Source organism: Staurois parvus, unplaced genomic scaffold (genome assembly GCF_062004578.1).
Source record: "Staurois parvus isolate SC_StPar_1 unplaced genomic scaffold, SC_StPar_1.0 ptg000105l, whole genome shotgun sequence".
Lineage (NCBI taxonomy): Eukaryota > Metazoa > Chordata > Amphibia > Anura > Ranidae > Staurois > Staurois parvus.
In genome coordinates, this window is record NW_028317901.1 from 6,729,670 (window position 1) to 6,742,218 (window position 12,549).

Consider the following 12,549-nt stretch of genomic DNA (forward strand, 5'->3'; position numbering starts at 1 on the left):
TGAAAAATACATTTGGTTAAAAAATATTTTTATCAACTTTTTTTCATACACATTTCCATTGTAATGTTAAAGCGGAGCTCCACCCAAAAGGGGAAGTTCGGCTTTAAGGACTGCTCCCCCACTCCCCATTAAGGATTGGCACCTTTGGGGGGGGGGAGTGGGTACCCGAATTTGACAGGTATCTGCTCCCACTTCCGGTCCGATCACCTAGGCGATCGGAAGCAGAAGGTGTCCTCCCTTCCTGTAGTCTTTTGGGACACGTGACAGGTCCCAGAAGACTACAGGACCATTCATGAAGCGCTGCACTACTCGCGCATGCGCAGTGGGTACCTGGCTGTGAAGCCGCAAGCTATCACAGCCGGGTGCCCACACTGAAGATGAAACGAGCTGCGGGGGACACACCGTGGGGCCGAGGGACAGGTAAGTGGCTGTTTTTGAAAAGTCAGCAACTACAGTTTTGTAGCTGCTGACTTTTATTTTTTGACAGGGTGAGTGGAACTCTGCTTTAAATACATGATTTCTAAAAAGAATATTGCTCTGACAGTATTCTTACAAGAAAACTCTTAATACAAAAATATGAAATCACACAGAAAAGAAAGAAAAAAACCCTAATTAATCATGAGGATGTTTGTTGTTTTTTTTACAGTAGTCTACATATTTTCTTTCACACCCTGGTGAGTCTACAAAGCCTTTTACTGCTTGGATTCGTGTTTTCGAGAATTACATCCTACCTGCTAGTCAGAAGGACTTACCACTTACCACTGCTGGCCGTACTCTTTTTAAATTGTAACAGTGAGTGAAGGGGCGAAGATCCCTCACCTGCTGTCACAGTGGGGGATTGGAAGGGCACAGGCAGGTGCTCTTTGGTAACATTTACAGGTGTAACATGTTACTAAAGTTAAACGTATCCTTTAACGCTAGCAAAGGCTATGAAATTTAAAACCAAAGTGAAACTGCTGTGGCTGAAGCAAAAAACCCTCAGGGGACAACTGGAATCATACATGCTGTGAATTCAGAATTTCCCCCTCATAGGGCTCTTTCAGGTTAACCTAAACTGTAATGCAGATCTGCAAATATACAGAACAGGTGTGGTTCAACACCTATTATGTGTGCCCTGCAAAAATTCACAGTGCTGTAAAGGCAAGAAAATGGAACAATTTGAAAAAAAAAAAAAGAGCTGTACATCTACTGCTACATGAAGTTACTGTACCAGAGATTACAATCTTAAAGCTATTCTAAAGGCAAAATGTTTCTTACCCTAATGCATTCCCTGCATTAAAGCGGAGTTCCACTCACGCTGTCATATAACAAAAGTCAACAGCTACAAAAACTGTACAAAAAAAAACACACTCACTTGTCCCTCGGTCCCGCGGTGTGTCCCCTGCATCCTGTTTTACTGGCCGTCTTCTCTCCCTGGGCACCGGCATCTTCAGTGTGGGCACCTGACTGTGACAGCTTGCAGCTTCACAGCTGGGTGCCCACTGCGCATGCGCAAGTAGCACTGCGCTTCCTGAATGATCCTGTAGTCTTCTGGGACATGTCACGTGTCCCAAAAGACTACGAGGAGGGAGGACACCTTCCAATTCCGATTGCCTAGGTGATCGGAGTGGGTACCTGTCAAATTCGGGTACCCACTCCCCCCCTTGCCCCCCAAAGGTGCCAATCCTTAATGGGGAGCAGGGGACCAGTCTTTAAAGCGGAACTTCCCCTTTTGGATGGGGCTCAGCTTTAAGGTATAAAAAAGTTTGACTAGTTCTCTCCTGAACACTTACCTGCCTCCTTTCAAGATCCACCGCTGTCCCTATCTGCAGTACCATGCCACAGGAGACACAGGCAACAGCAGGAGACACAGGCTTGCTAGGGGACCACCCACAGGTGAGATGGAGCTGACAACATCAGTAGGGGACTCCTCTTTGCAATGACGCTTTAAAGTGTCATTAAATCCAGAGTATGAACAGCTCTCATTAAACGCTATATGACAGAATGTGCATAGTCACAAATCCACTAAAGAGTGGAGAGTGAAATATACCTTGTTGAATCTGCTTTCAGCTGTCCCTCACATCTTCTGTGTCCCCATATAGGATATAGTATGTCGATTGATTACATTCGCAAAAAAGCTTAGTTTTAATATAAATCAGTATTCAGTACTATATGTCAAATGTAGTTGCTAATACCTGTAAAGTAAAAAAAAGAACCTTGGATGCAGATGCCTTTTGAACAAAAAAAAAAGTTGGCTTCATTCATCTTTGACTTCGCATGCGCCATATTAATGCACAAAAATCACATTTGATGTTCAATAAAGATTTAAAGGGAGCTATAAAACAGTTTTTTTATATTTATAATTTAATTTGAATTGCTCTCTGAAACATTTTTAAGTCATGTGACTGGCACAGCACCTATCAGGGCTGTGCAGACAGACTCATACTGTGGTAAGAGAAGCCCGTCCCAAGGGTCTTTCCTTGCAGATGCTAAAGAATGGGGAAAGATCATGTGACCACACAAAAACACTGCAGGAAAAAGGTACTTAGAAGATTAAAAAAAAAACAAAATACAGTGACATGGTATATGTGATTTATGTCAGTTCAGTATCACTTTAAGCTTAGATAAATAGGATGATTGCATTCTAGACAAACGTTTTCTGCACTTTACCTAGTGTAGCACAGATGCAGGTACAGCCCCTTTAACTCTATTTCCCACAACTCCCTGGACTCTAGGACATACCCAGGAATTATGAATTCATCTGCTTCCCTCCCTGGCATCTTAGTGTGGCCACACCTGATGAGGCAGAGGTAGCTAGGCTAGTGATCTTCAGCCAGGTGAGAGGCCCTCTACTGTGGCAACCACTATGTGGGCAGTCAGCCGAAGCCTAATAGCACACAGCATCTCTAGGAGACCCAGTTATTGTGGAAAGCCCCTCCTTGGTTGTTATGAGTACTCCCATTCCAGTGGGGTGGCCCTTTCTCTTTGGGCCTTGGATCCCTCCAGCTTGTGTTACGAGCTACCCTGGACTTCACTGTAATGGAGGCTGTTTATGGGGAGAATTGCAAGTAGCTGTGTTGAAAACTATTTTACCAAAGTAGTGATTCCCAGGTAGACTTTCTGTTGCTATAGATTTTTATAGAGAATAGGCTATTCAAGCACAAGGTACCCTGAGTGAGTCTCGGAGACATTGTTGTTAATAATCCATATTTGTGCATCTTTCATATTTAGATTCTGCAGTGTATGCAGGTTTTTTGCCTTCTGGAATCTGCTTTACATGATTGCTTTTAAGTTTGCCCCTATTTAGTAACCGGCAAATTCCAGTTATTCTCTCAGATCATTCAGCTGATTACCTGTCCTGTAACACTATTACTACTGCTAACAAGGGCCACACCATTCTCCCAATGCTTGATACAGGATCTGCTGTCTCTACATTGCCTGAGGAAACTGACCAAAAGTACTTTGCATGCAAATTAACCACTTATTGCACCCACTCTGAAACCGGTTAGTTATCTTTAGAGCCTCTATTCCTGTGCTTGGTTGACTGCAAGTAACTGTAAAATTTCAATCAATTCTACAGTGTAAAATAAAGGCACCATACTAGGTAGGGACTGTTATACTACACTAGATCTACAATTAGTAGATAGTCATATCACAACAATTCCATTGGGTGTTACAGTAGGTCCCTTTAGACAAGCATTTCTGTAGTGATGTAATGGGTAGAGTTAGTGCCCATATATACATATCAGATTGGGAGGAGCCTAGTGCAGTGGGACTTGGGAGCCAGATAACCCACCAACATGCAGATACCTAGAGCTATGCAGAGAACAGGGTGAGATAGCTCTGCACCTGGAAGAGCCGGATGTCTTACTGTCTCTTTATGGCTGGTGGAGCAAGTTCCAAAAGGCCTTTTAGGCCAGGCCAAGTGTTCTCTGTCAAGAGTACTATTCCTCTGGAGGTCCTGGGAGAAGTGTACTGAGGTAGAGGAGCAGCTGAAGCTATACTGTCTGTGGAACAACATGCGGAGAGTCATGAGCTGGATTCATAGAGCCTAGGTGAAGTCTGAGTGGGTACGGATGACCCTGGGAAGGAGAGACACTGTGCAAAAAGGGAAGATGGCTTGGAATTGATGTGTATTGTGCTGCTTTCACATGATGACTGTTATGGTACGTCCACCCAATGTGTGATTGGCAAAGTGAGGGCAAGCGACTCTGGATAGAATGTCCATGTGATGTGATTTGTCATTGCCATCTTTTGAAGAACACCAGCAAAGTGCAGGCACTATATTTGTGTGGACATTCCATTCTTTTGAATGTAAAAGCTAATGGCCTGGAATGTTGTGGAAGGCCTCTGGCAAGGAGTTGGACTCATTATGCCGGAGGTAAAGGGCTACAAGCATGTGGGTTGTTGTTATATCATAAGAGGGGACTTGCATCTTTTTGGCACTAACACTCAGCCAATCAGAAGCACCCTTACACACTGGACTGTGAAAAGAACTTTGTAAACAATATGTGTGATCACGTAAAAAAATGCAGCTTCAAAAGTACTCCACTAAGTGTTGTAACCTTTTAAAAACTAATAAGAAAAAGGAGGGCTTTTGAACCCCAAAAGTGGCATAAATACTCTCACCAAACATCCCTATATATGCTTCTATTGATGATACACTGCTCAATGCTTATTCCATTTCATGGTAAAAGTGTAACAATATGTGATGTATTAAGGGTCCAGAAAGTCTTTTTACACATATCCAAAAGGGAGTTTTCCAACGTTATATTATCATGTGTTTCAGGCTGCCCAGGTGTGTAATAATTGCCTTGCAAAAACTCCCTTTTGGATATATGTGAAAGGAGCTTTGCTGGACTTGTATATGAGATATGGAGTAGATATATCAGAATGAGAGAAGACACGGCATGTCAGATTAGACAATTACTGCAGCTGAATGAGCTATCCATGAGACTTTTAGAGAACTGTTTGTTACTTCCTTTAAGCAGAAAGTGATTACATAGTCACATAGTTGGCAAGACTGAATATAGACACCAGTCCATCCAGTTCAATGTTTGTGCATGCGTGTGTATATTTTTTAGGTCACTACCATTTCTCAAATCCCTGTAGACTGCATTTGCTAAGAAACACATCTAAAAGATTTTTTAATTTATCTACACTCCCGCTGACACCACCAACTGTGGAAAGGAGTTCCACATCCTTACCGGTCTAACAGTAAATAACCCCTTACACAATTTAAGGTCATTAACTGAGTGGCTGCATGTCTTCTTAAGAGAATAGTTTTCTCCTGAATACTAGAATTATCATTTAGATCAGGGGTGTCAAACTCAATTTCACCACAGACCAAATCAGTATTTTGGTTGTGCTCCAAAGAGCCATTTGTATCTGTAAGACTATGTATGCAGAGTTCAGGAGTGTTCTATGTACAGAGTGCAGAGTTCAGGAGTATGTGATGTACAGAGTGCAGAGTTCAAGGGTGCGCTATGTACATAGTACAGAGTTCAGGGGTGCGCTACGTAAAGAGTGCATAGTTCAGGGGTGTGCCACATACAGAATGCAGAGTTCAGGGGTGCACTACGTGCAGAGTTCAGGGGTGTGCTGTGTACCAAGTGCAGGGTTTAGGTGTGTGCTGCGTACAGCATGTTGGGTTCAGGAGTGCATTATGTACAAAGTGCAGAGTTCAGGAGTACACTACATGCAGAGTTCAGGAGTGCGCTACATAGAGAGTGCAGAGTTCAGGAGTATGCAGTGAACAGAGTGCAGAGTTTAGGAGTGTGCTACATAGAGAGTGCAGAGTTCAGGTAGTGCACTGTGTACAGAGTGCAGAGTTCAGGAGTGCACAGAGTGCAGAGTTCAGGAGTGTGAGCTATGTCCAGAGTGTAGGGCTGTGACCTCTACATCACTTTCCTGCATCACCCAGCCCCGCACACATCTCCCTCCACAGCCCTCATCTTCTCCCTCCAAAGCTTACTCACATCTCAATTACCCAGCCTGGCTCTTGTACTAGTGTACTAGTCTAGCAGCATAGGCAGCAATAGCAGAGAGCAGAAAAAAAGCCCCTAGTGTGAGGGCCACATGACATGGCCTGGCAAGCCAAATTTGGCCCGCGGGCATTGTATTTACCATATGTAATTTATGTTTTTGTATTTTCTGACCATATCTCTTCTTAAGCGTCTCTTCTCTTAGGAGGATAGGTTGAGTGTTTGCAACCGTTCCTCATAGCTGAGGTTCCCCTAGCCCCCTTCTTATCCTCCTTCCCTCCAGAGGATTTATCCCCCTTCCTGATCAGGCCATTTTTTGCTTTACAGCACTGTGTTACTTCATCTGACAATTGAGCGGTCATGCAATGCAACTGAGATGAGTTTCTGAGTGACCGCTCTGGAAGAGAGAGCGGTGGCAAGCAGTGCACATGGAGCCTGCATAGCCCATAAGCTGTTAGACAGAGCTGTGCTGTTTTCTAATCTGTGCTGTTTAGTTTACACAGTCTGGAGCCGCAGTTTGCTATTCAGTGCACTGAAAGTGGAAACTGTCAGCTTGTGTTGTGAATGATTGTAGCTGGAGGAAAGGGCTTTCATTCATAAAAACACAAGCTTACAATAGCACACAGCGACTACCACACTTTACCGAGACAGCCTAGTGTATTACCTGGCTTGTGTTGTCATCAGATTGTGTTTTTAAAAAAAGTTAGTGCTGGTTGTTTGTCACAGTTTCCCATACCTGCAGATTCTCGTACACAGGATAAGAATGTTGAAGTTGTTATATTTTTGAAGTTATATTTACTGATATTGATGCCGTTCCACATCTCAGTTTAAGCAAGCTTGTTTTTGATGCCCAGTACAAGTATAGTTGTGGGACAACTCTGAAAGTAAACTGAGCCCCGTTTTATGACCATACTACAAGATTTAACATAAACTGTCCTTAGTTGATAGCTATATTATCTGTGGACCTCATCGCTTACTATTACCAAAGACCTGGAGAATGTGCCTTGTACAACCTGTACATGAGAGTCACCAAATAATTGTGAGAATAAAGCAAAGACTATAGACTTACTTATACTTGTCATTCAGTCTTGCATTATTTGTCATTCACACACTCCACCATTGCAGCCAGTGGCATTTTCCAATTCTGCTTGGGAAAAGCTTGCTATTGATATTGTAGGCCCTTTCACAGAGGCACCTGTGGACCTCTTATTTGCTATAACATTAAAAGGTTATTAAAGTAAATGGCCAGAAATTGCATTTGCCTTAAAGTAAGACTATAGGTAAAACTTTTTTTTTTCATTTTGGATAGAATAATGGAGGGTTATAACCCCTGTAAGGTTTATTTTTACTCTCTTGGTCCCACTGGGGAGAATTACCTTCACTTCCTGTCCCATAGCCAAAACAGGAAGTGAGAGGAAATCCCTGCAAATTAAGGGAATCTCTTGGGGACCCCTACTTTTCTGGGGACAACCCAAAATTTGGGATTTTCTTTTACTTTCACTTTTAATGATAATGGTAAACAGGACAAATAGAGAGGGAACATCTCCCTAACGGGGACACAGAGCAATAAAAACTTGCAGGTGTACTAATCTCTCTCTCCTCTAACCAAAACTAAAAATAAAGTGTTGCCTTTAGTTATACTTGAAATATAACATGTACTATTGTAATTAGATTTCTCTCCACAATTTCATTTCTCTTCACAATCTTCAGCAAGTAAGGTAATCACAAAAACTATTGGCTGCACAAAGTTTCAGCAGAATGTTAGAAGAGATGAAGAAAAAGAAACAAAAAAAAAAAACTGTGCAACCAAATCAATCCATCAAAATGTGTCAGACACTCAAAAGGGATCTTCACTATTTCCGGATCATACAGCTGCACCTCCAGTAATGTTGTGTACCTTATCCAGTGCAGAAAATGCAGCAAAGGATCTTATGTTGGCGAAACAGGATAGAAGTTGCAAACAAGGATGAATTTGCACAGACATACCATCAAGGAACATAAAGAAGATGACCTCTGCACATCTGTAGGACACCATTTCGCACAACCAAGCCACACAATGGGAGACCTCAATATTTTAGTTCTTAAAGGAAATTTCAAATCCATTCAGGAAAGAAAAACTTTTGAACTAAGAATGATAATTCTATTTGACACAAGAGATAACGGCCTTAATTTGGACATGGGATTCCTCACTCATTATCCAACAGTTTTATGACTATTAGCTGAAGCTTGACTCCCTCTGTGTGAGTGTAGTATCCCCCCCTCGCTTTGGCTGTATCTTATCTCTAGCCTCTTTTTTTTTTTTTTCTTCATCTCTTCTAACATTCTGCTGAAACTTTGTGACTTGTATAGTACTGCTTAGACTTTGAAGAAGGGGACATACCCCAAAAGCTTGTCCTCAAAAATGTATATTAGTGCAAATAAAAAAAGTATCATGGACAGTACTCAATTGTTTCTGTCGGAAATGCACTAATACGGCTACAATCACCTCAAACATGTGAAAATTGAGTAACTTTACACTTACCCGGCGAACACTGTTCCTACAGCAGAAATAAACCATTCTGGAGCATTAAAGCCAAGAATTCCAACGCTGTAAAACCGTTTCAGACCAAGCTGCAAATATAAAATAACATGTAAGTTGTATCCATTTACAGTTTTGGTCTAAAAATTATCCACGGTAGTTTTGTTATCTTTTTAGAACTGTAAGAAGGACTGCTGTGTTACATAAACCACCAACTGGAGAAGCTCTGTGACAGAGTCAGTTCCGTAAAATGCTGTAGAAATATGGAGTCTGATAACTGGAGTGGAAGACGAGGCATCAGTGTAGTATGACTAGAGTAAAAATGGTAATGTTCCTGCGTGATATTATTTTGGTTAATTAGATACAAATCTCAATAATAGGGCTTTGGAATACACAAGTTCCATAACCCAGGGGGAGCTTGATGCCAGACACACAGAGAAAAAATTAATTTACAAAAAAAATAAAACAATAACTACAACAACTTAAAGCTACAAAAAATAAAGAATAAGTTAGGGCAGTCATACAAGGTTCAACAGGTCCAAAAGCCTAAACTAACTAAAAATATTAAAAATAATTTATGATCTTACATAAGGAAAAGTCATCCAGCAATCCTAAGTTATACTTTAAACATGATTAAAAAGTTCTTAACCCAAAAATGTTACCAGTTGTTATTGGAACTACCTTAATAGAGGAAATATCCATATTAATTTTATAAACTACATAATATCTATATCACATAAAAAGTATAAACTAATGCTATATGAGAAGTAATGTTACTAGATATACAATACATTTATTTGGTAATTAATATTATAAAAATTGTGTCTACAGTAAAAGAAGTGAAGGGAAATCTCCCGAATGGGATAAAGATGGGGAAAAAAAACAATAGAGATTTTAACCATCATAAGTCATTCACTATTTTGCATTGAGTCGATCACTCCATTCAAAGTTAAAAAAAAAACAAAAACAGGGAAACAAAAAGCAGAAAGTACCAAGAGATAGGCACACAGCTCGGAAAGCTAGAAGGGGAAGTTTTGGGTTATGAAACATCCTCATGTTCTATCATTTTAGTTTTCTTATGTTACATTAACTAGAAAATTTATAAATGAAAAAATACGTATGGAACATTATATGTATTCACATACAACATTTATTTACAGCCATTCACACCTTGATAAGAACTGTAGCTATATAATTTATATGTAAATATCTGACCACCAAAAGGATAATAATGTTTGGGGTAAATCTGGCAGTATTTGATGTTTTGTTCTACACGTGTTTAATAATAAAGCAATTTTAATTTTATTTTTGGTGGCAATTATCTTTTGGTAAGAAAGCAACCCCATAGGACTCTCTTTGGTTTTGGTTTTTTGCTGCCTGAAAATTTTACGCTTCTTTGTTTCCCTCTACCATGCAAGCACTAGCAAAATTAATGAGCCTCTAGCTCATTCTTTTACTCTCACGCCACAGCATTCTCAGGGTTGCTATAGAGACAATGTCACTTGTCTGATGAAATCACTAGCCAGTTTAATAAGCTAAGAGGCATAGAAGAGGATATTTACTGTACCAGCTGCTTTTATTGTTTCCTTTGCTCTTTGCTGTACACTGTAGTAATTTATTAGAAAAACAACCACAATCTCAAATCAAGGAATCTAGCAGGAAAGAGATGTTTCAATTCTCCAGATGGTCAGATCTTGTCCAACCAATGTGATTACAACTAATAGGAATGGGAGTATATATTATATATAGTTTGTAAACTAAGCCTACCCCATGCATATCCTGGCAATAAAAAGGTAATTTATAACTAAACATGCTACGTTGTATAATTGCCTCCACAGGGATCATATTACGTGTGTACCTGATCATGAAGCTGCCATCAACTAAACAGGTACAGTATATCTGCCAAATTATTATAATTACATAGTTACATAGTTAGTCTGGCTGAAAAAAGACAAAAGTCCATCCAGTTCAATGATTAAAAAAAAAAAAAAGTTATAATCCTATACCCACAGTTGATCCAGAGGAAGGCAAAAACAAACCCCCAGCAAAGCATGATCCAATTTACTCCTGCAGGGAAAAAAATTCCTTCCTGATCCACCAAGAGGCAATCAGACATTCCCTGGATCAACTTTACCTATACATGTTAGTATCCGGTTATATTCTGTGTATCTAAGAAAGAATCCAGGCCTTTTTTAAAGCAAGCTGGCCAGAACCAACTCTTGAGTGAGTCTATTCCACATTTTCACAGCTCTTACTGTGAAGAAACCTTTCCATGTTTGGAGATTATATTTATTTTCCTCTAGATGTAAAGAGCGCCTGCTTGTCCTCTGTGATGACCTCAGAGTGAATAGCTCTACACTATATGAACCACTGATGTATTTATATATGTGGATCATATCCCCCCTTAAGCTCCTCTTCTCAAGAGAGAATAAATTCAGTTCCTCTAATCTTTCCTCATAGCTGAGCTCCTCCATGCCTCTTATCAGTTTAGTTGCCCTTCTCTGTACTTTCTCCAGTTCCCCAATGTTCTTTGTGTGAATTGGTGACCAGAACTGAACTGCATATTCCAGATGAGGTCTTACTAATGATTTGTACCGGGGTAATATGATATCTCTCTCTCTGGAGTCTATACCTCTTTTAATACAACAGAGGATTTTGCTCACTTTAGAAACTGCAGCTTGGCATTGCATGCCATTATTAAGTTTGTGATCTACCAGAACTCCCAAGTCCTTTGCCACCATTGATTCCCCCAGTTGTACTCCCCCCAGTATGTATGATGCATGCATATTCTTAGCCCCCAAGTGCAGAACCTTACATTTATCAACATTAAACCCAGGTCTGACTGACAACTCATGGGGCCCTTGGGCAATAGGGGATCATGGGGCCCGTGTCCTTGCCCAAACTCAAAAAAGCCTATGAAAAAGGTACCAGGGGCATTTCATGGGGCCCCCTACGGACCCCGGGCCCTCAGGCAGTGCCCGAGTTTCCAAATGGTCAGTCCGCCCCTGATTAAACCTCATTTGCCACATAGTTGCCCAATTAAACAGTACATTGAGGTTGGCTTGTGAATTGAAGACATCATGTAAGGACGTTATTCCACTGCACAGCTTGGTGTCATCTGCAAAGACTGAAATGGGATCTTTAATCTCAGACCCTATATCGTTTATAAATATATTAAAAAGTAAGGGTCCCAACACTGAACCTTGGGGTACACCACTGACAACCCTAGACCATTCAGAGTATGAATCATTAACCACTACTCTTTGAATACCATAAAAGTAATGGTGCAGCGCTGACTTAATAATAAAAAAATAAAATAAATAAAAATAAAAACTGTAAACTATAAACAGTAAACAATAAATGTAAAAATAAATATGAACTTGGTACTATGCCAGTCATTAAAGAGCCCCTAAAAATTAGAAACAGTGGCTTGAAATGACAGCTCAGTTCTTTAACCTCCCTGGCGGTATTCCCGAGTGTAGCTCGGGGTAAAATTTCAGTACCAAGAGCGATAACCCCGAGCTACACTCAGGCTTACCATGCGGCGTTGCTCAGGGAGTCCCTGCAGCACTTACCTTGTCCTTCGCTCCCACGATGTGTCCCCTGCAGCATCCTCGGCTATCTCCTCCGGCCGATGCCGGCATCCGGCTTCCGTGTTCCAGTCCCTGTGACATCGGGACGTACGGGCGGCGGCAAATTTGAAATTTTTTAAAAATGTCATTTTTAAAAAAATGATTATTATATAGTAAAACATTGCTGTTTCAATGCATTTCACATATATTTTGTCCCTACTGCTTTGTCCTGTGCCCTGCCTGCATTTTGACTGTTCTTTCTGCCTGGAAACTTAGAAAAGTCCATGGCGTCCAAAAAGTGTCCCTTTATGTCAAAAGCGGGTTTAGACCAGCTAGAGAACAGTGATAGTAAATCAGAACCACTTGCAGAATTGAGTGATAATGATTCGTGGGGAAATTCGTCATCAGACACTGAAAACGATTTTGCGACTTTGCTCAGCGATGTGCGAATTTGCCTCTGTATTTCAAATTTCAGTGTTTTTGGTTTGATTATATT

General features: G+C 40.7%; 1 protein-coding gene across 4 annotated transcripts in view; it reads right to left on the reverse strand.

The window, feature by feature from the left end:
* Positions 1–12,549, reverse strand: part of ACSBG1 (acyl-CoA synthetase bubblegum family member 1) — a 78,544-nt gene that overhangs the window by 46,791 nt on the left and 19,204 nt on the right. For all 4 annotated transcript variants that reach the window (XM_089671453.1, XM_089671454.1, XM_089671455.1 and 1 more), the window contains one exon: positions 8,485–8,573. In XM_089671453.1, the coding sequence (XP_089527579.1) occupies positions 8,485–8,573 (89 nt within the window). The remainder of the gene's footprint in view (positions 1–8,484; positions 8,574–12,549) is intronic.